Source organism: Folsomia candida, unplaced genomic scaffold, assembly GCF_002217175.1.
Source record: "Folsomia candida strain VU population unplaced genomic scaffold, ASM221717v1 Fcan01_Sc020, whole genome shotgun sequence".
NCBI classification, from domain to species: domain Eukaryota; kingdom Metazoa; phylum Arthropoda; class Collembola; order Entomobryomorpha; family Isotomidae; genus Folsomia; species Folsomia candida.
Window position 1 is genome coordinate 523,500 of NW_019091212.1, and position 25,941 is coordinate 549,440.

At 37.9% G+C, this 25,941-nt stretch overlaps 4 protein-coding genes across 12 annotated transcripts; 2 read left to right on the forward strand and 2 right to left on the reverse strand.

Moving 5' to 3' along the window:
• LOC110858087 (transmembrane protein 134) lies at window positions 1-11,152 on the reverse strand. Of its 7 annotated transcripts, none has more exons than XR_004836737.1 (6): window positions 9,012-9,428; window positions 8,759-8,859; window positions 8,189-8,480; window positions 7,737-7,881; window positions 6,810-7,661; window positions 1-1,308 (listed from the first exon to the last, which is right to left on the reverse strand). XR_004836737.1 is itself a non-coding variant. In XM_022106745.2 (5 exons), exons 3-5 carry the CDS (start codon window positions 8,456-8,458, stop codon window positions 7,483-7,485), a joined length of 594 nt encoding a protein of 197 aa, XP_021962437.1. In that variant the 5' UTR covers window positions 8,459-8,480; window positions 8,759-8,859; window positions 11,032-11,152; the 3' UTR covers window positions 1-7,482. The 7 variants fall into 7 exon arrangements, 4 of the variants coding, with proteins under 4 accessions (XP_021962437.1, XP_021962440.1, XP_021962436.1 ...); XR_004836736.1 differs by having other exon boundaries at window positions 1-1,331; XR_004836735.1 differs by having other exon boundaries at window positions 1-1,340.
• Window positions 11,152-16,838, forward strand: LOC110858187 (mutS protein homolog 5). Its single transcript, XM_022106869.2, has 9 exons — window positions 11,152-11,537; window positions 11,599-12,189; window positions 12,243-12,311; window positions 12,390-12,469; window positions 12,629-13,039; window positions 13,689-14,118; window positions 14,398-15,320; window positions 15,506-15,836; window positions 16,344-16,838. The coding sequence occupies exons 2-9, from the start codon at window positions 11,611-11,613 to the stop codon at window positions 16,554-16,556; spliced, it is 3,036 nt and encodes a 1,011-aa protein (XP_021962561.2). The 5' UTR covers window positions 11,152-11,537; window positions 11,599-11,610; the 3' UTR covers window positions 16,557-16,838.
• Window positions 16,839-16,947: 109 nt separating this feature from the next.
• Window positions 16,948-20,078, forward strand: LOC110858262. 3 transcript variants are annotated; one of them, XM_035858516.1, is made up of 8 exons: window positions 16,948-17,248; window positions 17,377-17,472; window positions 17,557-17,618; window positions 17,697-17,942; window positions 18,018-18,464; window positions 18,897-19,391; window positions 19,480-19,607; window positions 19,676-20,078. In XM_035858516.1, exons 2-6 carry the CDS (start codon window positions 17,400-17,402, stop codon window positions 19,227-19,229), a joined length of 1,161 nt encoding a protein of 386 aa, XP_035714409.1. In that variant the 5' UTR covers window positions 16,948-17,248; window positions 17,377-17,399; the 3' UTR covers window positions 19,230-19,391; window positions 19,480-19,607; window positions 19,676-20,078. The 3 variants fall into 3 exon arrangements, with proteins under 3 accessions (XP_035714409.1, XP_035714407.1, XP_035714408.1); XM_035858514.1 differs by having other exon boundaries at window positions 17,697-18,464; XM_035858515.1 differs by having other exon boundaries at window positions 16,948-17,243; window positions 17,697-18,464.
• Window positions 20,079-20,868: 790 nt separating this feature from the next.
• LOC110858012 lies at window positions 20,869-25,666 on the reverse strand. Its single transcript, XM_022106637.2, has 8 exons — window positions 25,513-25,666; window positions 24,562-24,678; window positions 24,243-24,486; window positions 22,982-23,114; window positions 22,766-22,911; window positions 22,488-22,542; window positions 22,156-22,396; window positions 20,869-21,794 (listed from the first exon to the last, which is right to left on the reverse strand). Exons 2-8 carry the CDS (start codon window positions 24,664-24,666, stop codon window positions 21,690-21,692), a joined length of 1,029 nt encoding a protein of 342 aa, XP_021962329.1. The 5' UTR covers window positions 24,667-24,678; window positions 25,513-25,666; the 3' UTR covers window positions 20,869-21,689.
• Between the last annotated feature and the right edge of the window lie 275 nt (window positions 25,667-25,941).

Here is a 25,941-nt window from a genome sequence, read left to right on the forward strand (position 1 = left end):
TCGTTTTCATTGTTTTTATTTTCGTTTCTTTTTTCTTTACCAAGTATTGACAACGCGACAACCGTATTATTTACTAAATAATACATCTCTACTATAATTAAGAGTTTCCAATTTAGTAGAACTAACTACCACGTGCTTGCAATATTATTAAATATTTACCATGCGAAATTAATCAAAAGAGGAATAATTAATCAGTAATTAAATAGTAAGACATACATTTACGTATAAATCTTGCCTCTCTCCATCTCCTCTTTCTTATTAAAAATTATGTATGTATTATCCGTGTAGTAAATTATGCATCATGAAAAATTAAGCACTAACAAATCAGTCTTTTTAAAATAATTAATGGAAAATAACAATACAATTGTGTAATAAGTACAGATCGAGCTGGGGACAAAAGGTTTCTTTCAAAGGGACGAATGAAAACGAAAATCTATAGCGTTTACTAATTCGATTTTAATTCTCAGAGGCGTTTAATAACAGCTAGTTTTAGCTCATATAAAACATCAACATGAAAAAAAAATCGGATTTCCATTTCACACAAAATTCGGTCTTGAAATTCATAACTAAACTAAATGAAAATTAATAATTAGTCACGAAAAGAAAATATTTAAGCCTTTCTTTTCTACCACGAGAAATTATCCTAATCATTATTTGATACCGTATTCAATCGTATCACCATAAATTACATAATTTCGACAGAATTTGTTAATAATTGCGACAGGACAGGACATACATAAATAATTTCATAGGTAACGGAGGATTTTAAAGACGACATGATTCAGCAGCAGTGTGACAAAAAAAGAGATTAATTCTTAATTAATACATAATACATTGCGTGTAGTGATTGCTTCATATTTTAGCTGTGGACAGTACGGACGAATTAATTAAAACACTAATAATCTAAATGTAATAATAGTTAAAATGCGATTATCTTTCTTTCTTCTTCTTCCCTTCGTGGATACGATTTATAATTAATTACATCATAATAATTCAACCAAGGCGAGAACTAAATCATTTTCTTCCTTCTTCTCTGGCAAGTTATACGCGTGTATGATAAAACAGAAGACGTTGGACAAAGCACAATAATTGTTAAAATGTTTCGAATCTTAATTAAACTGTTACACTGTTCATTTCTCAGGTTCTATTTTTCTTACTTAAACCCGTCATCATTTAACTTATTTAACTGTTAATGTGTATTTCTTCAATATTGAAACAATTTCAAAGTACGTATGTATCTAAATGTACAAAAATCACGACACAAGTAGTAAAAAAACATGCACTTAATTTTTAAGTGATTTACAGATCCTGAAAGTAAAATGAAACCAGCACTTTTTTTACTACAGAGGGTGAATCAAGATACAAAACTCACTTTAGTTTATTTTTCTACAGCTTCATTTTTCGTTTGTGAATTTTGTAAATTGCTTCAATGTGTAGCCCATTAGTTTGTCTAACGAGGTGCAGTCGCTTTTTCCACGCTATTATCACCTTTGACACTTTTTTGGAGTGATTTGGAGTGATGGTGGTGGTGGTGTGCACATTCCTTGCTCCTCCATTTTAGAATTTTATAATAATCCAAAATTTTGGATGTGCAACTGCCCCACCCAAACTAAAAATTGTTTCACTTAACTTAGCATCAAATCTGCTACTTGGTAAAGCTAAATTTAAAGCTAATTTCGCTGTTACATCACATCTTAAGCCATTTAAAAGTTTGACAAATTAATCGCGACAGTGCCAGCTAACATTAAATCTTATTCACTGTGTAGCTTCTAATGCTAGCCCATGTATAAACTTATATAAAACTGTGAACTCTAAATTTCTTACATTTTGAAGTCGAGTAATTCAACGACGACGACTCTAACCTTTTCTCAATTATTCAATCATCACTCCATTCGCAGCATACAGACTTGTTTTGATTAACTTTTCTGGTCGTCCCATCGGTCCCGGTCATGGTCGAGTTTTAATGCACTCTGGAGGCAACTAAAACGCACTGACCTTGGCTGGGCTCAGTCCCAGGCAAGAATTTATTGATTATTTGATCTTTTTCAAATTTGTTACAACATACTAAAAGAAATTTATTTACACAAAATGTTTGGAGCACTGGGGCTGGGAGGAAGTAAAGGGGGTCAAGAACAATCACATGATGAGGCGGCAATAACGTTTGAGCAAAAGATAACAGCAGCTGTAGGAAGTGCAGTCAGAGCTGAAGTCGGAAGTGCAGTCAGAGCTGAACTTGCAACATTCACAGCCGATGTTTTGGACAAAATCGGAAACCTGGGATAAAGTCGAAAGAGTTGAAAAGCGCCAAGATGTTTTAGAGAAGAAGGTTGATGCGATGGAGTCAGGCGTCAAACAAGACCTATTGTCACTGAGGGAAGAAATTCATGAGCAAAAGCGACGTATTCTTCGGATGTCGAACATTGTTATGATGGGAGTCCCAGAGACTGCAGCCGGGTTACAGGCAGCAAAACAAATATTGAGTGTAATTGCTCCCGCCTGGAACCACACTCTGCACGACACAAGAATTGGTGACCCTAATGGAAGGAAGCCGAGACCACTCCGAATCGTATTCCCATCTGCAGCAGAGAAGTCTACTGCCCTGAACAATCGCAAATTACTGGCTGGACGGGAGGAATTTAGATCGATCTCAGTTCGGAAGGATCTTACTCACAAGGAGCAGGAGGAATGGAAGGCAAAGGTGGCGTCAAGATCATCAAACGGTGGGAGAGAAACACGGGCGTCGCTAAAGAGGAAAAGTGATCAGGAACATATTTCACAGCCGCGACCCAAAGAAAATAGGGTTGAAGTGTCAATAGAGGATGGAAATATGGTTGTTGATTGACTAATGTATCGTAAGAAGGTTATTTGTATCGGTCATCAAAATTTACGGTCGTATAATGATAAATTTCCAATGGTTTTAAAACTCGTTACTGATTATAATCTAGATGTATTTTGTTTGACTGAGACTTGGTTCAAGGAGGACAGTGAGTATTGCGTGCCGGATGGTTATAAAATGTACAGAAAGGATCGATTAACAAGAGGTGGAGGAGTTGCGATAATTGTAAGAAAATATTTCAAAGTAAGGGTAATGAATTATGATATAAAGTGGTTGGATCGAAGTTGTGTGGAATATCTTATTCTTAAGGTTCAAATTAATCATAGGCAGTCAATTATTGTTTGCGTAATTTATAAACCTGATCCGTGTCTAAATGATTTGCGTAATATCCAAGCAATTCTTTCTTTTCTCAACACGATGTCGAATCAAAGCTTTATACTTGGTGACTTTAATGTAAATATGCTGGTTAATTCTTCCGAGTCAAAGAAAATGATAAGCTTAATTGATCGACATAATTATGTTCAGCTAATTAAAATGCCTACCAGAGACGACAGTCTATTAGATTTTGTTATTGTTAAAGATAATCAAGTTTCAAAAATTATTGAGATCAATGTTTCAGAGGAGGGTATATCTGACCATCGTTTCTGCTTTTGTAAAGTCAAAGTATGTAACGAGATAAATAGATCAAAACAGATAAAGAAGCGTAACTATAAAAGTATAAATTTTGAACTATTTGTAAATGATATGGTTGAAAGTGTCAAGAAGTTACCATTTGATGGTAATTGTAATATTTTGTGTCACGCACTAACCAATAATATTCTTTCTGTTTTTGATAGACATGCTCCAATTGAAACAACTACAGTCAAGCTGGATAGAACTTCAACTCGTGTATCAAAGCGCACACAAGAACTTATACAGAGAAGAGACTTTCATTATAATTTGTGGAAGAAATCACGTAGTACTTATGATTTTTGTGAGTTTAAGATTTTGAATAAGTCAATTCGCAACTCTTTGAAGGTAGATACTTTTGATAACACTCAACGCTTAGTAAACAAGATAGGCCCTTGGGATACTCTCAAGTTATTTGGCTTGCGCTTTGGCAAAATCCAGGGAGAAATAGGTGCCAACATTAGTCCAGATCAAATTAATCAATATTATTGCTCAATGGGCTTTCCAGAAGGGGTGGCACCTTTTGATACTGTTGGAAATTTTAGCCCAATTGATATTTCCAAGTCAGCAAAATTTTTGGTGAAATCCGTTTCAACGTTTGAGATAGTTTCTGCATGGAAAGGCCTCAAGCACAAATCTTCCAAATTTCCAGATACTGTAGGCATGTCAATGTACATGTTAGGGCTTGCTCTTCCCATTCCTCATTTTAGGGATTCTCTTGTTTCAGTTTTCAAAAAGTCATTTTCCTCTGGTAGAGTCCCTGACCAATTAAAGTGTTCGCGTGTTGTCCCCATTCCCAAAATTAGTAATGCTACGAAGCCAGACGAATTTAGGCCAATAACTCTAACGCCCTATCTTTTGCTGTTGATGGAGAAAGTCTTCAGCAATAGACTTGAAAAATATCTAGACGAAAATAAAATATTGTGCCGTTCTCAGTTCGGTTTCCGTAAATATCACAGTACAGAGCACTTAGGACTAGGACTCACGGACTTGATTCGTCTGAATTTGGATAAGGGAATGGTGTGCGTTTTGATCACTGTTGATTTTAAGAAGGCTTTTGATTCTGTTCATAGAGGAAAATTGTTACAAAAGTTACATGATTTGTATGGTATATCTGACCACTGGCTACGTGATTATCTGTCAGACAGAAAACAATTTGTTGATGTAGATGGTAAAAAGTCAAAAGTATTAAAAACTATGGCGGGTGTTCCAGCTGGTAGTATTCTCGGTCCTAGATTGTTTTCTTTGTATATTAATGACATGCCGAAAGCGTTAAAATATGCATTACCTAACTACTTTGCAGATGACTCAACTTTTGCTTATTTTGGACACATCAGAAGACTAGCAGAGTTACAAAATTGTGTAAATGAAGACATGAATAATATTGTACGGTACACTTCGGATAATAGCCTGTCACTTCATGACCGTAAAACAAAAATGTTGTTACTCGGGTCTCGTTCACATCTCAGTTTAATGTCCAATTTTAATGTTACTGTTAGTGGTGTTACTATTGTTCCGTGTGACAGGTTAAAATGTGTGGGTTTAACTATTGATTCTCGTTTAAGCTGGAGGTATCATATTGATGACATGGCTAAAAGGGCTTATTTTAGAATAAGAAGCTTGTACACTGTAAGGCAATATTTTACACAAAAATCACTTATAACTATTGGAGTGGCTGTAGCAATCTCAATTTTAAATTACATGTCTTGTGTCTGGGGTGTCGCCTCACAGAGAAACCTTATTGTTGCAGAAAGAGTTATTCGGTCATTGGCTCGATTAGTGTTGCGCAAAAGAAAGTTTGATCCAGTGTCGTCCGATATAAAGTTAGATTTAAATTGGTTATTCCCAAAGGATATGTCAATTTTTCGTACACTCTGTATTATGTATAAAATTGTTAAGCTCAATAATGTTCCATTTTTTGACGGTTATTTTTGTAAACTATCTGAGTTTCACAATCATATGACTCGGGGCTCGAGCAACAATAATTTTCGTAGTACCATGAAGCCAAGGACAGAATTTGGGAGAAACTCTTTTAACTTTAGGGGAATATTATTATGGAATTCACTACCTAATGACATTAAGGATGAACTGAGTTATGTTACGTTCAAAAATAAGTTAAGGACCTATTTATTGATGAAATAAGTTAAGGTATTTATTGATGAAATAATTTAATCAACTCGAACTATTATTTGTAAAACAATATATTTATGTTAAATCAAGATGAGCTTGATATTGTTTAAGCGACGTAGATGATCAAGATATTTCCTACTAGATAGGGTTTGATCATTTTTGTAAATTATTTGACAAAATTTGTGTGCTGAAATAAATCTATTATTATTATTTTGTTCCACTCGTTTTGAAAAGTTTTCCAAAACCCACTCAGCGCCCGAGCAGTCCGCTTGAAAATCTCTGCTTAAAGTACCAAAATCAAAAATAATCTATCTGAATAATGTCATGCGACTCGTCAAGAGTAATTTCAGTACAAAATTTATTTCTGGAAATTAAGTTTTCATTCAGTTATCGCGAAGTTGCTTTGAAAAACATGATGTAAGACTGCGTGGGGGCGTACACATGGTCCTCCTCCGCTTTAATCTATTTAGGTCAGAGTGACTGACCCTAAAAACTATTGCCTGACTCATCCCCAACATTTTGGATACTTTTCTGTCATGACGGATTTTCCTTATTGATGAAATTTGCGATATAGTACAACACATCCTCGATCCTAGCTGATCTTGGACGCCACTTCGGTGGAGGTGGAACTCCAGCCAATGATCCCTGCTTCTTTATGCTAGTGTCATTTAATACACTGGACTTATGGCTTCAACTGGCATTGAATTCAATTGTCGCCATTTTCTTAACAATTTTTTATGGTACAATTCATCATTGGAAAACTCTTTTACGGCTACCTCGCACTCCGTGGGGGGGAGTGGGGGCATGTTGATGCACAGAACTAAGAGTTATTTTGCAAACTGTTCCCTGACTATCTGGGTACGGTACATACAAATTTCAGTAATCCCAGATGTCTCTAACACTTGTTATCTCAAAAACAAAAGTGAGTTTTGTATCTTGATTCACGCTCTGTATTAGCAACTATTGAGGCATTTAACGTCAGGCTTCGGAAGTTCGTAATCAGTAAGTTTACGAGCCAAAAAAGTGCCTTTCATCTTCGCAACTTTTTGTAAGTTCGCAAGAAAAAGTTACGCTCGAACTGTTCTAAGTTTCATCAAACTTACGGACTTCCGGAAGCGGACGTGAAATGCCTCATTACTTTGAAACATTATTATTATCATCGGTTTACACGTACGTAGATTGAATTCGGATTTCTGTGTTTTCAGACTAATTATAATATCTCAATTCATTTGGCTAACAAAGACGAGTAGTAGCAGCAGCAGTAATGCAACAGATTTTTAACTGCAAATTAACCTAATTGTACAAGATTTAATTAATTAACTAATTTTCGCAGTATAAACATACTTCCATCCATCCACACAGTGTCGGACGGTATTCTCATTATTATTATTATTCGATTGTGCTGTGTTACGTATTTGCATATTTTTATTACTTAAAACCAAACACGTTTTTTTTTCTTTCCTACAAAAACAAAGTCACACGTGAGTCGTGAAAGATATCATTAATTAGTACATATTGCGTACAAATTATTACGGATTTTAGTACCCACCGTGACAGAAACCCGAGAAAGTTGAACAATTCATTATAATTAATTGAACGAGGAGATTAAATAATTCGAGGCATGCTATTAATTAATTAATTAATTACCTAACTAATTAATAATTTCAATTTGGGTAGGAACCACAACCTGCTGCGTAAACTAATTTTAACAAGCTATTCAATTAATTACGTATATTTCTTGAATTTTGACTCCTTATAAATTTTCACTGGAATTTCGCAGGTATTTAACATCTTCGTTCACAACACGTAAAATTGCTAACTTTGTCACTTTTTTTAATTTCTTGACGTCAGTTGAAGAGAGGGAGATGGTAAAAGTCATAGCCTCGCTTTCCTTTCACTGCACAGTAAATGTAAAACAAATGGTAGGCGCCAGGCGTGAGGCAGATAATTCCAGCGAAGATAAATACAGCGCCTTGAATCCCGTTTATTGGCAGACTTACGATTACAATGCCACCAATGGTGAGGCCTAGAGAAAGAAATTAGCCAAATCATAACTAATGATGTATATTAATGAATGAATATTCATTACTGCTTCTCTTACCGAGACCGATAACAAGCAAGAAGAAAGCGGCGAGAACCATTTTCCAATTTTCTCTAACTTTAGGGTGGTAAAACCAAGGCATTGCTGGGTCGTAGGAAGATTCTAGTTCTTCCGTGATTAAAGAATCACTATCCTTCGATACAGACTGCAATACAGGATGAGATTTATTAACATAACAGGGACAAAATTAATATGAAATTTTAATAAACTTTACAATAATTGAGGCAATTCACACAGTCGTTGAAAACTTGTAAAACCCGTGCGTTGTGCAGAATAATTTTACAAACTTTTACCAAATAAAGAGCCACCCTTGATTTAAATACGTTTCCAAAAACTTGTAAGCTAACTTTCCTTCGAAATATTTGTAAAATTTCGAAAAACTTTGAAGTTTTCAGATTTTACAAGGTTAAAAATGCCTCCTTAAATTGCCTCAACAGCTAATTAGCACTTACATCATCTCCTCCCTTCAACTTTGTAAGGCCGCGGATAATCGGTTTGACCGAGAGCGAGGTAGGAGGGTCGTGAATGTGGACGGAGACCGCGTCCGCCCCAGCCACACTCATGGACGATGGCAAACTGACACGACCCGACGAACTCGAAGGTGGGCGCAGTGGAGACCTCTCCGTCGTCGTTGTCGCCCCGTAAACACGAATCGCATCGGTGTGTTCTTCCTCAAACGCGTCGTCTATCGAAAATGTTTGACGGGATCGTTTCTCACCCATCTTTGATAAAAGTACTTCAAATCTAGATAATAAAAATTCGTAAAAATCAATGAGACAATTAACGCAGTCATTGGTAACTCGTAAATCCGTGAATTTTGTAAAATAATTTACAAACTTTAACAAAATAACGAGCTTGATCTGAGCAAGTTTACAAAAGTTTGTAAGCTAATTGTCCTTCCAAACATGAGTAAAAGCTTGTAGATTTACACAATTTACGGATTTTACGATGTTACCAAGGCCTGTGTGAATTGCTTCAATACAAAGTTAAACTGAATAAACATTTAACTTTCACTCACTCACCTATTTTACTAAATATTCATGGAAAAATCCACCAATTTTGGGCATTCTCTGTCTCCCCAAAAAATACGGTTAAATATCCATCATCAAATGTAAACTTCGTTCTGTAAAAATCCAAATGAAAAAATTAAATTACACCATTAACAATTTAACCATCATAACAATCACTAACATTATTGCGGCGCAATACCAATATTACTAATTGGACAGATGAAATAGATGATTTTCTTTAAACTGTTTTCTTCTCTCGACTTACCTAACTTATTTAACTACACGCAAAATTATTAAATAATTTCCAGCTGTTCAAAAACAAAATAATTTTCCGTCCTGCTTATTATTTGTTTATCGAGCAAACAAACTACTGGCCTCGCTCGCGGTAATAATGCCGTCTCCTCAATGACACACAAGCTCCTTTAAAAATTAAAAACTCGCACTTTGCTGGTCATTTTTAGTGAAAATTTAGCACAAATTTTTGCAAGTATGCAAAACTAATTTCTTAATCAGATCAGGGGATCACTCTCACTCCATAAGTAATGATGATGACTAACAAAGCTACACGTCTCTGATCTAGGTATCTGACTCAAAATATTTTCCTCTTTTTAGCAGACACTAATAAAAATTGACCGGAATACATATATAACAAAAGAGTGTGTAGATACTTAGGATGGATGGATGACTAAACTAATAGTCTGCTTATTACAGTGTGGCATGGATGGGAAGGAATTTATGTATTTATTTTTTGCTCACCAACCAAACCAAATTACTCGACTACCTGCAATACAATCTCAGTAACCAAGGTCTCACTCGCCGAAAATGAACGCTAGCTGTGATCTCATTGCTTCGTGTTCACTTCACCTCACTCACTCTTCTTGGCGATATTATGATAAGTAAATGGGGGATCGGACAGGAGGAATGGGACGGTCGTCGTCAATGACTAACGAACAACTGTGCGAGGACCAAAAGTACTTAAAGAATGACGCACATCGTTTCTGCACGGGCTAAAGTGTGTGCAAAAAATAGTTTGCTTGCATGGTATCCTTAGGAGCTTGATGGATAAAATTCTGAAGGGCATGTACAACTTTAGAGGAAGGAATGGTGAAGCTATTTTTGTGATCGATATGTCTGTCTGTGTGAGAACGATGATAAGTCTCGCCAACCTTTTTAATGCTTATTTAGTTTCCGGATATTTGATATCTAAAGGGAGTTCGCTATCCTACCATGTAGGCCAATAGGTCACGGCGCCAGGTCATAAGTGACAAATGAATCATATATGAGTGAAATCTCGATAGTATTTTTCAAGGTATTTAAGTTTTGTCTCGTGGAGGCAGATATCTGTTATCATCGGTAGTTTGGTTTGTTAGACGGGGTAGGTTACGATTTTGATCTGTGATAACCCTGGGGACGAGAGGTGAAAGATCACAATTTTAATTTGGAATAACGCCTAAAAGATATGTCCAACTATTTATCTAATTTTACATTTTGTAACATATTATTCTCTCCAAAATCTTAATCACGTCGCTTCCTCTACTTAATTATCTCTGTTGCTGGACTGGAGTGTAAATATTTTTACTGTAGTTCACATCCATGCACATGCAATGCAATATTCAAGTTGATAATGCATGCATAACAATAAATACTGGACGGCCGATGGACGTCACCATTTCGTCACGCTTAACCTATGCATCCTCAGGCCAACCGTGATGAATGATGATGACTAACGAACAAAGTTTTTTTGTACTAATTATATAACTCAGTTCCAGTTCTTGTTGTTGTTGCTGTTAATTATCGCGAAATCCTTGTTGTATACTTACTTTCAGACCAAAAATCTAACAAAGGCTGCTAGTTTGGGGAGATAATAATTGTTTCCTCTCCTCCAGTAAAAACTTAGCCAGATTCTAAACTATGATATGTGCAAATACAGTGGAGATCTCTCACGGAACTATTTCTCTGCTATAAATCCAAATTGGATTATCCAATTATGAAATTCTACTAATTAAATTGAGCAATTACTAAACCTACGCCCAATACTAACTTCATTTTATTTTCAATTGAAATTCCACCGTCGTTTTAAATAGCTTAATCTACTTTATTCTGTGTGTACCTTTTTGCAATTATTCATCTTAACCATAAAGGACTGAGATCCCTTAAAATATGTAAACCGTGAAAAAATTGCGAAAAATGATATCAAAGTGTATAATAAATACAAAATGATGAATTCGCTCAGAAATTCGCACAAATAAGTAACTATTAATAAACCCGAGTAAATTTTTACTTACCTTAATTAATTACATACTCTAACAAATTCACTTTTCACTGTTTGTAAATAAAATTGTCTTCACTTCTTGATTAATTAAATTAAAGCACAAACTTGATATTTTTGTTGACTGGGTTGGGGCAAGAAAGGAGTAAATAAGGAGAACCGAGTGTACAATAATACCCCGCATGCATTCCGATTTATGTATACTTATCATCATGCGTCGGATAATGTGCTATAGAAAATAATAAAATAATGGCGTAATTAATATTTAACTTTCAAAATATTACCAGTAGAAAAATGAAAAATATTGATTTTTACCAATTGTATGGTATTTTAGTCAGGTCAGGTCAGGAGAGAAGGCTGCCTGGGTTTTCACTTTTTCAGTTCACAGTTCATCTGCAAAAAAAAAACAAAAAAAATCAATTGCCTTTTCAACTCTACTCTCTCTTCGTTAATTAATTTCTAATTAATTAATTAATTAAAACTTAATTTATTCTCCAGAGTCTCTTCATGAAGGTGTTGTAGGTAAATTAAATCCTAATTAACGTAACGCTACATAAATAATCTTCAAGATTAAATCTTCCAGTCCATCGTCACAATGTCCCAATCCATCCCGTCCACCCCCACCCCCACCATTCCGTCCACCCCCACCATCACCAGAAGTGACGACGACGACGACATTGTCGCCACGTCCGACGTTAAGCCTCGACGACCTCCCCCGACCCCTGACATCACGTCTCGACGACCTCCCCTAACCCCTGACAGCACGCCTCTACGACCTCCCCTGACCCCTGACAGCACGCCTCGACGACCTCCTCTGACCCCTGACATCACGCCTCGACGACCTCCGTTGACCCCGGCAGTGTCAAACTTTTCTCTCCAGTTTCCAGATTTATCGTCATCAGAAGAAGAAGACGAGGAGGAAGATGAGCAGCAGCAAGAAGTTGACCAAGATCGCTCATACACCAGCAATGCTGATGACGACGGAGTGGCCTCACTTTTAGAGGGGGACATCTCCATGTCCCGTCTCGTACTGGAGGGCGACGATGTCGACGACGTGCCCGAATCCGTCGTCCACTTGACGAATATTAGTAGCACAGAGTTAAGCAATGTCTTGCGACGGCAACGACTCCGTGGTGAAGGGAGAGATGAGGACGATGAGGATACGTTAAGTGATGTGAGTTTTGCAATTAGTTTCAATTTAAAATTAATTATTTTATTTTATTGTAGACCGTAATGTCCGTCATTTATGCTGGTGGGAAACTTGGGGCGGCTTGTTATCATCTGGATACATCGGAGGTAAGGAATTTAAAGGGGCACACAATTTGATAAAATTTTTTAAATATGAATTTTTTAAATTAGTCTTTTTTTATTTAGCTCCTCGTTTTAGCCGATACTGCGGAAGCGGGGCCAGATTTTTACGTATTTCGATCTTTATATCGTCAAATTGTCCCCAGGTTTGTGAGGTTAAATTCTGGTTCCTATACATTCATTTTGCCAATTTACCATCCATTTCACTTACGATCCAAGAAAGTAGCTTTCTTGCACCCAAAACACTGGTACTTTCATAAACCCAAATTGGATCAATTTTACATTATGTAAATTCTTCTCCTTAGATGCCTCCTCATCAATGGCGGACAAGACGACGACTTTCGGAAGCTTGCTGACGATCTTTGTGGAGAAGAGGAAGTGACACGGCCCTTATTATCGGAATCATCTGCACCACCACCCCATAACCCACAGGAACCTAAAGCACACACCCAGCTTATCCTCCTCCAGTCGAAACTGTTCTCTCCGGAAGGCTGCAAGAATCGCTTGCTCGCCATCAAAGTCCCGTACGAGCCAAAAGACAGCAGTGACGAGGAGCACAACCTCTTCATCTCGTCTCTCCTCCCGTTGGGGAATGAAAAAGCGGTCCGCGCTGCGGGCGCACTTCTCCAATATTTGGATAAGCGAGGGAGAGAACTCTTCCAGATCGAATTGGTACAAGGAATAGTCCCCGTCTTGAGCGTTAGCCCGTGTGGAATGTGAGTATTTATATACATGATTTCGCCCATGCATTTTCACTTTGCGAAATAACAACCTGAAACCTTTTTGCACAAGAATACGCCAAAAAATTAGGATTATTTCAAAAATAAAATTACTCTTTCAAAAGTTACTGAATGCAGAAGTGTCACAAAAATATAAAAATTTGACCATGGATAACTTTTGAACGGGCAGAGCTATCGAGTTAGTTTTATTTTGAAATAATAAGACTAATTTATGAAATGATTTTTAACCAAAAAATCATATTTCCCAAACTGATAACGTGAATCCTACTGACAATGGAGGTCTCCCAATGTATGCTCACAGATTTTGACCATATTAGTGTCAATCGATCACAACTTAAATTAATCTGAAATTTTCAAAATGCACGATCTCCCAACACGCAGGTTTTGTAGAGATTGTATTTAAATCAGAAGACGAGAAAAGTTGACAAATGTTATGCTTTCCAATTTTCTGTGAGTTTTCTCCTCTTCGGATGCAAATATCTCCGCCAAACGTGCCCATTGGGAGATCGTGTCTTTCCCAAATTTCATACGAATTAAATTTGTGATAGATTGACACTAATTTCGCCAAAATAGGAGAGCATACGCTGTGAGACCTCCATTGTAAATATGCCTTTTCTATTTACAGGGACGACATCGTCATGGTCGACGACACTGCGTGGAAATCATTACAAATCTTCTCGCTTGACTTGCACCCCTCCTCCGTCAAACAAGGCATGCACATCGGCGCAAAGGAGGGTCTCAGCATATTCAGCTGTCTCAAACAAGGCTGCTCCACCGGAATGGGGGCACGCGCCTTGCGCCTCATGCTACTCCGCCCTTCCCGCGATGTCTCCCTACTCCGCCGACGCTACGACGTGATCGAGTACTGCAACCAGCTCAGAAACCTTGAGTTCACCAAGGCAGCGAAAGACTGCTTAAAAACCATGAAAAATCTCCCCAAACTTTTGTATCACTTGACCCTTCTCCACGCCTCCGTCGCGGAATGGAAAGAGCTCTACAGCACCATGTTCAGCTGCATTACACTCGGAGAAATCTGCGCCGCTCAGCCCAGCGAGGTAGGACTCGATCTCTCATCAGCAAAATCAGCACATTTTTAATCATTTCTCAGCTTTGGGATTTTATTTTAAAATCCTGGACGACAAATTTGTAGTCAGTAAGTTGATTAATGGAAGCCAGTTTAGATGAGCCCCAATTTTTGTTAGGGCTTTCCTAAACTTGAATCTCATCCTTCAAAAAGTGTCAAAATCTGGAGTGTATATTTTTTTTAAATTGGGAACGATCTGCTCTAAAAATTTGTAGTCCAGAATTTAAAAATAAATCAAATCCTCCATTAGGTCACAGCCTTCGCCGAAATCGGGAATCCCGCCCATTTATCCATTTTACGCACCTTGACCGGCGAAATGATGCAAATCATCGACTTCGAAGAATCCATCCGTGTCGGACGGATCGTCGCGCGGGCCGGAATAGACGACAGGATCGACACCAAGAAGCACCAACTCTCCTGCCTTCCTGACATTTTGGCCCTCGTCGCCCGTGAAGAACTCAATTCTCTCCCCGGCTATGTTTCCCGGTGTCAAGTCGTCTACATCCCGGAAGTCGGATATCTCCTCAGCATCGGCCTCTGGCGTGAAAACTTGACTGAGGATGACCTTCAAATCGACAACTTTGACTTCACCTTCATCTCCGGAGATTCCGCGTATTACAAAACGCCACGAACCCGGGAACTCGACGTTATCTTGGGCGATTGTCAAGTCGCAATTTTAGAACTGGAAACCGGAATTATGATCTACCTCTCGGAACGCATCTTATCCGAGGCTACCGTCATCTTAAGAATTGGCAGGCTCGCGGCTGACCTAGATTGTTTAATTTCGATGTCCACCTTGGCGAAAAACAGTAGCTATGTCCGACCCAGCATCATCACGACGCCTGGGAGATTCGAAATCATCGCGGGACGACACCCGCTCGTCGACGTGATTGGCGGATGTGTCCCCAACACTACAAAATTTCTCGAAGCGGAGCGTGTCGTAGTGCTAACCGGGCCGAATGCTAGTGGGAAAAGTGTCTATTTAAAGCAGGTCGGCGTCATTTGCATCATGGCGTTGAGTGGATCCTTCGTCCCCGCCAAGTCCGTCAAGATCCCCACTTTCGACCGGATTTGTACCCGAATTCACGCCCCGGAATCTATTTCCACAGGAATTTCTAGCTTCATGATGGACCTGAATCAAATGTCACTCGCTCTACGGACCTCCACGGATAGGTGATTCCCGTTAATTTATACACCATGAATTTCACACTATGATTTGCACACCAATACATTTACACACCATCTATTGCTTGCTCACAATTATTTGCACATCTAATAATTTACATACCGGTTGGTGCAACTAGTTTACGTATGCATGTAAATCATGGTGTGTAAAACGTTGGACACTTGAATTATAGGTCGCTCCTCCTCATTGACGAGTTTGGCAAGGGGACCGCCGAAACCGACGGACTCTGTTTGCTTGTCGCCAGTGTGAACGATCTTCTCAACAGGAAAAACCAGTGTCCCGTTACCTTCGTGTCGACACACTTCAACACGATGATGAACTATCTCGATGACTCGAACGTCCTCAAGTTGCAGAGGATGAAGTATCTCCAGCAAGACGCCGGTGCCACGGGGGGAATAACTTACCTCTACGAGTTGACTGATGGCGTCTCCGTGTCCAGTTTTGCACGCCAAGTGGCACAAGAAATCGGCCTTCCGAGTAACCTGATTCATCGAAGCGCTGAGGTAACGTAACGTAACACTCAAGTCAACTTTAATTTACAGAGGACGGTTATGTATTTAGGAAAAATCGATGAAAGATGTATTTAAAATATTTTGGAAAAACACGGCAAAATATTCACAATATATGCACACAAAATCAGAATTTTCTTTTCACAAAATGTGTAAATTTGAATTTAATACCTTGGATTTTTTGTAGTCCACTTTCTACGAGAAACAAATTTCGTTTCACACCTTTGAAATATTTACAAAATAAATATATACGTATTTTTTTAAAAAAATATGCAAAAGATTTCCGTATATTAGCGGAAATATTTAGAACTATGTCTGAAAACCTAGAAATATGTGACAATATGCAAAAATATTTTGAAATTTGTGTAATCTATTCGAGTTTAGGAACACACGCACAAAGTTTTACCATCGTTCGTTATCAAATGAAAAATTTGAAAATAAATACATATCCGCCCTATGACAATTAATTACACGCTCTAATATTTAAATTTCTTCTTCAAGATGGAGCGCATCGTCCGCAGCCGCGCCCCCAACCAGAAACTGAACCCCAACACGACTCAGGCTGCGATGGAACGTCACCAAAATCTGACTCAAGTGGGCGAGTGGTTCCTAAAATTGGGCATTTCTGCTCACAATGCGACCCAAATCGTCGACCGTGTCAACACCTTTCTTACCCAGCCTGCACCGTCTATCCCGCCAAGCTCGACACGATAGATCAGATTAGATAATTCACTCACGTGTCAAACTTTAATTAGTCTTAAACAGGAAATTTTTTATTAAAACTACATTTCAAGTCTTAATCGATACCAGTTTAATATTTAGTTGTCCTAGAAATTCGTTCTAAATAATGTTAATTTTATTCTGATGATAAAATTGAAAATTTTTATTAAAATTTCATTATTTTCATTTCGCATGTTAATCAATAGTTTATAAGAATAGTTTGTTTAAAGATCTGTCCCCATTTTAAAGTGAATATTAAAATTCATATTATTTTTACACATTTCGTATCTAGTTTTTGTCATAAATACATATTAGTCCGCTGATTATATCACCGATTTAATTAAGAATGAATCGGAACAATACAATTGCAATTAGAATTACTTACAATTCATGCAAATCCATAAGCAAAAATTCATGGAACTAAATTCAGAACGCATCTAACAAAGTGCAGATCTATGGTGCGGACCAACGGACAGACGGAGAACCAATGAAGAGCAATGCAACTCCACGAAGACAAACTTAAAAAGTCCAACGGCAGATAATTGAAAACGTGGCACCCAATTAATTATAACTACTCACTACTCGTACAATTCAAAATAAATCATCAATACACTTTATATTTTACGCCACATCGTAAAATCGACAAAGTTAGAAGCACGCCGTCATCTTCTTGAAAGTTGTGTAAGGTTGGATACGTAAATAAATATTACTAATTTTTTTTTACTGTTTCATCATTTCACATTTCTTATTTTTTGATTAAGATTCTTAATTTAAGAAGGTGTTGTGTTAATGTAATATATTGTACTAATTCCAGGAACGACACACTTATTTGACAATATGGCGAAAATTGTGGATTTGACTTATAAAAATCGGGACCACATGACTTTGCGGTCAGCTTCTTCACGAAAGGGTAAGAGTTTTCAAAATAGTAAATGCTGCTTTTGTCGTAGAAATTAAAGTTTTCTAGATGTTAATTTTTTGTGTTTAATTACAGACTCTCAAGAAGTGCCTGTTGACCCCAACTCCGCTATGTCTAAAGCCCTGACGAATCCGTTGGTTGGTTAATTGCTTTTCAAATATCTAATAATTCATTGCACTGTCCCGCTTAATCCAACAATTTTGAATTTGCACCAGGTACTCGACCTTATCTTCGGCAATCTCGGCCTCCCCGACCTGAAGACGTCTCGGCTAGTGTGTCGAGAGTGGAACGACGTCGGCGCTACTTTCTTAGGAAAACGGGCTCTTCTGCAGGTGAACAAGCTGTTTTCCTACGAGGGGTCCGAACCAGCCAAGATGACCACTGTCAACGAAAAACTGATCCGGCGGCTCCTCATATCGGAGAAATTTGACTCGTCCATTCCGACAAATAAGAAGACAGAAGTAATGATAAGAGCTCTCACCCATGTAGAAAAAGTGTCCGAACTAACTAGTGAAATTAAATTCCTCGTCACCCAGAAGGAATTTATCTCCGCTTTCCTTGAAGGAATTAGGCTTTTAGGATCCACCAAAATCGAACACGTGGGGATCTTCCGCTTCTGGCGAGGCCATAGCGTCAACACAATTCCAGCCCAGGAATATCAAAAACTCCCTCCTCAATCTAGCTTGACATCCCTCAAGTTCGAAGCCCTCTCAGACTTTCAACATGACGGCAATGAATTTCGACCCCTGATCCAAATCTGGCTCGATTGTGCCCCCAATTTGACCAGTTTAGACATCGCGACGACTTTCTATCCTAATTTGGACGGCTGCACCAGTCTCAAAGTGCTGAAATTTAAATTAGTTAAGTGTTACAATGAGCATTACCGTCACCTCAATGTGACCATGATGTTGTCACAAGTTAAGAACTCCTTAATCAAGCTGGAATTGGACCATTCTATGCATAACTATGTTGCCTCGGAGCAGGTAAAGATTTAATAAGCATTTTACAATGGGCGTACTCACTACAACGTCTTCTTTAGCGTCGCAAGCAAGCAACTCATGTGAAATTTACCAAGCTCAACAAATTTGCGTTGTTAGGGGATGCACAAAATCTTATTTCGCAAATCTATGCAAACTGATGTGCTAGCTTGTTTTAATTTAGTTTCCGAGGATTTCTACAATTTCTTTCGTTTATGATGTAGGCAATAAGTTTCGGAAGTAATTTTTTTATCAAATAAAAAACGTCCAAAGTAAAGTTGCTGTAAAGTAAGCTGGGTAAAGTTTTGAAAAATTTCGCAACAATTTGCGAAATACGTGGGAACGTTGTCATGAGTCGGCCCAATACTCGAAATATGCACATATTGAATATACTCGATGTTGCTGATCAGTACTAAATATCTTTTGTATGCATCGTAGATCCAAACTGCTGAGGAGGTTCCAGTGATGTCTGAACTGACCTCTCTCGCCATCCATGCCGTAGATGTTTACAAAATTGGTGACTTTTTTAATGAGAAGCACTTGCCAAAATTAAGATCTTTCTCTGTCCGAAACGGAGTAGAGAAGTCGTCGTTGTTCTCCCATCTAAAATTGTGGAGCCGACATAGAGGAGTCCACTCTCTCGCATTGACCATGGATTCACCCGCTTGGATGGTGCAAGAATTCGGAAGAACAATGATCGATTTATTTCCCGCCGTTAAGGAATTGGATTTGAGGCTGAATATAACATTTTTTTTTTCACTTGCGACATAACGACAACGGTTCTCGATTGGATGCCTTTGTGGACGTCTGCCGCCATCAATCGGTTTATGAAACCGTTCGAAATGTGGGATTTGGAACGGGTCAACGTCTCTGTGGAAGTGAAGGAATCCGCCTTGTTGATTGATGCCCTCCAAGCTATTTCTGTTTTGAAAGGTAGGAGTTAAGTTAAAATCAGCCCGTGAATAATTATTTTCAATTCTACTAATTAATTAATATTAATAATGGGTCGTAATAATTTCAGGAGTTAAAAAAGTCCAGTTCGGCGTTCCGTACATTCACAACACGATGGATAACATTTTTGACATCTTTCAAGATGTCATCTTGCACATTGGATCATTCAAAAGCGTAGGAATTACGATAAATGAGTTGGTAACTCGCTCAATAAAATAATTTACAAGCATAAATATTTTCTTACGCTAAATTTTCTAATAATTCAGGCACCGGAAATAGTAGAACGACTACAACTCATCGGTGAAGCCAGTGGTGCGCCCATCCATTTTATCGGAAGGAGTGAATGAGAATTAAATGAGAATGAGATATATTAGTATGACATACTACTATTAATACATAGTGTTTAAAAATATATAAATACTAAATAATAATTAAATAGTAATTACTAGTTAAGTTGAAGGTTTCAGTAGTAAACCAAAATTAACAATTTTTTGATAAGCACAATATACAATAATGTTTCTATCTCCTGAAAAGAATGAGACAGCTTCTAAGTTCCTAAATGGATCATAATGAGATTCTAATTTGTACAAAAGCTGATAATAATGCCATAACTGACTTATTAAGTAATAAACATGACACAATTTATGTTGCCTTGTTGACCACGACGAATTTTAGTTGGTAAAGTCATTCTGTTTTATATAAAACTCTGTTCGCGTCTCTCTCCTATTTTCCCTTCTGCCAACATAAATGCAACGCTCGAACAGTGACGACGACTTCGCCATGACGAGAAGGAAGGCCAATTTGTCCATCACACTTAAATCACACGGGGCTCAGATTTCTGGTTGCATATCCAAACGGACCAAGGTGAATAAATCTGCAGTTATTATGATGCACAGTCCACGCTTGATGTCGAACTCGTGCAATGGACGCAACCAACTTTCTCCCAGCGTTTCAAAACTACGAGAAAAAGAGAGCAGAACATTTTAAATAATTTCTCGACTTTGAGGGGATTTAAATATTTTAAAATTCTGGCCACCGTTCCTAATAATACACTCCGGATTTATAGTTTTTTGTAGGATTAGATTTCAAGTTGAAGAAGCCCTCAGAAAATTGGAACTTATCGAAACTGGCTTAAAAACCTAATTCCTATTCCATTAATCAATTTATACTAACTACAAATTTGTCGTTCAGAATTTTAAAATAAATTCCCACAGAAGATAAATAATTTATTTAAGTACTGATTTTGATGATTTTTTGCGATGAGTTCTACATACCTTAAATAAATTGTTACCTAAACAAGAAAATATGTAATATTGATAGATAACCAACAATTTTAGTTCGTTCTTCTGTATGTAAACTGTCGATGTTTATTCAAATCTGGTTTATTTTAAATATTAACCCATTAAATCGTTTCATGGTTAACAATGCTTTAAATAAATTATTAATTAAACACAAGATATATAATATTAATACCCTTTTTATTTCTTTCTTCATCTTTCCAAGTACAAGACAAGTACATTTTTTCTCTCTAAATTTAAACAAATCCAGTAACACGCATAAAAAATTACTTGCAAAAACAAAACATTTCTAAAAGTGAACGACAATAATGCACAAAAATTTCGAAAACAAATCAATTTTTAAAATTAAAATCAATACATACATTTTCAAAAAAACAGACGTATCAACATAAATAAATGTAAAAACATTCGGTGGAACTATCATTCAAATAAAAACTGAAAATCTGTATCAATCATCCGATTTCTTAATAAATTATATCTCCAAAAAATTGCACCGTTTTCCAACTATGTATAAAAACATACAACATGACGAGATTTACATTGACATGAATACATATAAGAAACTTTTTTGGGACGGCAAAAAAATTGCATAGAAAAATCTTCCTAGTAAACAAATTGACTAACCTACTCTGAAAATATTCAGTTTACAAAATTGTGGCGGCGGTTGTGGCGATGAGTATCTGATTGAAGGATGATGAACACAACCGTATAAAAAGTGAGTCTTTTTTACCCAAAAATGGACATGGACTAAACAAACGTACAGGGAATGATGACATATCGTTCTGAATATCAGATCAGGTGGGTACTTACACATTTAAAATTACTTATTTCTAGTAAAACTACAACAAGTAAGTACAAAATACAAAACGTTACTTGGCAATAGCTACGTTATATGTAATAGGACTTAAAAAAGATAAATATTTTTTTTTAATTAGGCTTCCGCGTTCGAACAGGTGAGGGTAAGCTTGATACTTTGACTTCTTTAAACGGCATCCTCCTTGGTTAATGACTCCAAGTAATCGTCGAGTTCGTCCCCGTTGCCTACATCATCGTCCGCATGGTGCTCAAAGAGAGCGAAAATGGTGCCCTGGAGAAAGAAAGAGAAAAAGAAAATTTCATTTCGGTGCTAAATTGGATATCAAATTAAGCACAAACTCGATATTTAGGCTTAATTTGCACATTCATATAAAACGTACTCGTGGCAACCTTCGCAAATTGAGGATAACAACATAACTTGCCAAGCTTTCGCAAAAGTTTTCCTCGAAAACGAAGAGAAACGAAATTACAGATAAATTATCGAAACCAGATCAAAATAGGAGAACACAATTGTTTTAATAGCTTTGCTAAATCATGTTTTGCAAACCCCTTCATTTTTTAGCGTCACAAATTTGCTACATGTAACTCATTCACGAGTACCCCCATGAAATTTCTACTTTTTATATACATACCCGAGTGCAGTAGAGGGCGAGTAGGACGGCGATAATGGCGAAGACCATTGCAATCTTTTGCACAGCTGGAGACCAAGGTTCCGGCTCTTTCTCTGGCGTCTTTGCCTTCCGTTTAATGGGTTTGATAGGCAGGAACTTGGATGTCGTCATCGACACGTAACCTGGCCTTTCTTTGAAGTATGATACTCCTTCGACCTCCTGTTTCACACGCGCGCTCATGGTCAACCCACCACCGCCCAAGCTAGAATTATAAATTAGTTTATTTATTAATTTTGAATTATTCGCTAGTTCACTTATTCGTCAGTAAAATACTCATATTTCCTTTCACTTACATGGGAGAGTGGTTTCTTGGGGAAGCCGTAGTAGTAGTAGCAGTATTTGGCGTTTCTATTTTAAAAAACACAAGTGGAAATTTAGCTATAACTTGAATTTAACGAGTCTGGGATGTTAAAAGAATTCATTGGTTCATAATTTTTTAGCAAAAGTAAATACTACTTTTGAAACCAATTAATACTCGCAAATTAAACTATAATGCAATTCACACAGGCCTTGGTAACTTACAAAGTTACCAAGGACTGGGTGAATTGCCTAAATAATCTGAACTACTTACCCGAGCGCCGATATCCACCGCGTGCTCGCACGCTTTCATCTGCCTCTGGCAATGAACTTCCTTCTCGACCCGCTCCCCTGCTGCGAGATGAAGCCCCACTAGCGCGGCTGCTCGTTTGAGAAGCGTTTTCAGCAACTTCAGCATCGCTATAATTTTAGTTAATTAAATTAATTATTACAATTTCAATTGATTTATATGAACATATCTTTGACTTACTCGTCCGAGTCAGAATATCCGTTGGACGCTCCATTTGTGATTCCATTACCATTCACGGTTGATGAAGCCGAAGCCTTGGGCGAGAGGCCCATATGCGTGGCAAACTTTTGTAAATACAGTGACCTTGTATTATCTATAAAAAACATAATTATTTCCATAATTCATGTCTCTTGAAACAAAGAAAGTGTTCATTGTTTCCATGAAATTTAATCAAGATTCGCAACTAATTTCGTATATAAAATTTAATTATACTCAAAGTGATTTAGTTAGTCCCTGTGCGGGTAGAGCAAAATAAGCTAGAAACCAACGGCCTCCTTAACTATTTTGTCAAGAGGCCAGGGTTTCTCGCTTATAATAAAGTGTGCATCATACTAACGAGGGAACCTTTTATAGTGCCCGGAGCTCCCAGCATATCCACTATATACATTAGACGCAGTTTTTAATACTAGTCCTATGATGTGACAAAATCTCCGTGTCAAAATGACATTTGGTCAAGCGGTGACGATTTTAGTGACGCGCCGAACGGTCATTTTCTCCAATGATTTCAATAGCCCAGCTACTTTTCGCCACACGCTCCTCATCTTGCTACTGAATTCTTAACTCACTGAGCACACTGGTACTTAATTTAACTATATTTACGATATCATTACAATTTACTATTCATAGCTTATCAATATTATTTTGCGTTCGAATTTGAAAGTTGCAAAATTTTCACGAGCACTTTTTGAAGAACAAATCCAGTTGCTATATTTTTCCGAATAGTTTTTAAACTCCAATATTTTAGAGAAAAAACAATATTGAAAACTTGTAAATGGTAAATAAATTGTAATGATATTGTAAATATACATAGTTAAATTAGATGCCAGTCTCATCGGTGAGATGAGTGTGGAGCGTGTAGTGAAGAGGTGAAAGGGTACCTGCACTACTAAAAGCATGGAGACCGTGACCGTTCCGCGCGTCACTAAAGTCGTCACCACGTGACCAAATGTCATTTTGACACGGAGATTTTGTCACATCATAGGACTAGTATTAAAAACTGCGTCTAATGTATATAGTGGATATGCTGGGAGCTCCGGGCACTATAAAAGGTTCCCTCGTAAAATGTGCTAAATATATTTGACTAATTTCCCGTCGAGAGAGATTTAGACTAGAGAAAGTGTGACTTTTTGGCATGAAATTTAGTAAAAAAAAAAAAAAAAATCGCAGGTAAATTATCACGCGAAATTGTCAAATTGTGAATATATGTATAATTGACACTTACCCATAACCGGGCCAACGTTATCCTTGCCGAAGGCCCCGACACATGCCGTATACAATTCAGAGTTGCTAAGTTTAGCAAGCTTTTCATAAGTCATGCTCCCCATTTCGTCGTCATCATCGAGGATATCTTCTTCCTCCGTCTCAGCCTCGGGGTCAACTTCCTCATCGTCAGAAGAGAATTCTCCCCCTTGTCTCTTAACGTAACCTACACCAAAATTCTGGTCGAACACCCGCTGAAACTCTTCCTGCAAAGGAGACCCGATATTTTAGTTTGTTCTTTCGTTCATTACTAGAAAAATTGATGTGACAAATTTACCAACCTTTTTAGCAGAGTTTGGCGGGGGTGAAATCCCATGTTCGATCAACATCGACTTGAGTTGTTCCTTAGTCATCCCGGAGCGGGATGGGGACGAGTTCTGGGACATTTCTGCTAAGACCTTGGAATAATGGGGAATCGTAAATAAAAACAAGTTCGAAAAAGTGTAACTCGGTAGTGTTTATTTATTTAGAGACCCTTCTTCTAACAATGGAGGTCTCCCAGCATACGATCTAAAATTTTGACTACATTTTCGGTCACAAATTTAATTAGTACGAGATTTGCGAAAGACACCATCTCCCAATGGGCACGTTCGACAGAGATATTTGCATCAGAAGAACACGCAGTAAAATTGGAAAATGTACAATTTCTCAACTTTACTCCTCTTCACATGCAAATATATCTGCCAAACGTGACCATTGTCTTTTGCAAACATCATATTAATTAAATTTGTCCTTGATTGACACGAACTTGCTCAAAATCTGAGTCATACACTCTCAATTGTAAGTACAAACCCGGCATAAAATATGATGAAGCACAATTTTAATGCAGAAATAAGTATGTTAGAGGGTTCAAATTAATAAGAAAACGGATTTATTTTTATTTCTATAACGGCTGAACCCTCTTTTCCTTCCAACTTTAGGAAAACTTATCATCCAACCCACCACCAAAAATTCCCTCCAAGTCTAAACCCACTTATCTCCCTCCACCACCACCTTATCTTTCCCCTTCCTTATCAAACTAACCATCACTCACAACAAACAAATGCCCATGATTCACATTATTTCACATCAGCTCAAATTTCACACCAGGAAAAATCTCCTCTCCTCTCCTCCATCCACTACATGTTACGGGGAGAGAACTCTTTTTTTCCCGTCTTTTTTCCCTCACCCCCCCCCCCAAATCCCCCGTACCAGGATGCTCTCATGCAACAAGAAATTCAAAATTTACTCACCTCTGATGTTTCCAAAATGTAGAAAAAGATCCTTCCTCCAGAAATTCTGCACGAGATTTTCGCACTTTCCTCAGCAGCAGCAGCAGCAGCACAAGCAGCGTGTCCTCTGGCTTCACTTCTCGAATGATGATCAAATCGTCACTTGTCTTCGTCTTCTTCTTTTCGTCGTGGTGGTGGTGGCGGCGGCGGTGGTGGTTATCTCGCTGGACACGGCTTCCAAAGGCCATCCACACACCGCGTTGGGTCATGAGGTCAACCCAGGTCACCCTTTTTCTTATCGGGGTCACCCTTCCCCCCACTTTTTGACGGATAAGCCCCCCACCCAAGCACGGGATGGATCCTCCCCACACGGAAAAGAACCAATGGGCAACCCGGCAGGGAAAAACCGCGGCCGGGAAAGCCGTCGTCGTTCCGCTGGAACATCGAGTT

Bases quoted from the DNA above. Each gene is read 5' to 3' on its own strand.
- LOC110858087 (XM_022106745.2), bottom strand. From the start codon at position 8,458: ATGGGTGAGAAACGATCCCGTCAAACATTTTCGATAGACGACGCGTTT. The intron at 7,882-8,188 runs GTAAGTGCTAAT...CCTGTATTGCAG, and splicing joins AGTTGAAGGGAGGAGATGAT to TCTGTATCGAAGGATAGTGA. The intron at 7,662-7,736 runs GTAAGAGAAGCA...TTCTTTCTCTAG, and splicing joins CTTGCTTGTTATCGGTCTCG to GCCTCACCATTGGTGGCATT.
- LOC110858012 (XM_022106637.2), bottom strand. From the start codon at position 24,666: ATGTCCCAGAACTCGTCCCCATCCCGCTCCGGGATGACTAAGGAACAA. The intron at 22,543-22,765 runs GTAAGTAGTTCA...TTTTTAAAATAG, and splicing joins CGGTGGATATCGGCGCTCGG to AAACGCCAAATACTGCTACT. The intron at 21,795-22,155 runs GTATGTATATAA...TTCTTTCTCCAG, and splicing joins TCGCCCTCTACTGCACTCGG to GGCACCATTTTCGCTCTCTT.
- LOC110858187 (XM_022106869.2), top strand. From the start codon at position 11,611: ATGTCCCAATCCATCCCGTCCACCCCCACCCCCACCATTCCGTCCACC. The intron at 13,040-13,688 runs GTGAGTATTTAT...TTCTATTTACAG, and splicing joins AGCGTTAGCCCGTGTGGAAT to GGACGACATCGTCATGGTCG. The intron at 15,837-16,343 runs GTAACGTAACGT...TTCTTCTTCAAG, and splicing joins TGATTCATCGAAGCGCTGAG to ATGGAGCGCATCGTCCGCAG.
- LOC110858262 (XM_035858514.1), top strand. From the start codon at position 17,400: ATGGCGAAAATTGTGGATTTGACTTATAAAAATCGGGACCACATGACT. The intron at 17,473-17,556 runs GTAAGAGTTTTC...GTTTAATTACAG, and splicing joins GTCAGCTTCTTCACGAAAGG to ACTCTCAAGAAGTGCCTGTT. The intron at 17,619-17,696 runs GTTGGTTAATTG...AATTTGCACCAG, and splicing joins AAGCCCTGACGAATCCGTTG to GTACTCGACCTTATCTTCGG.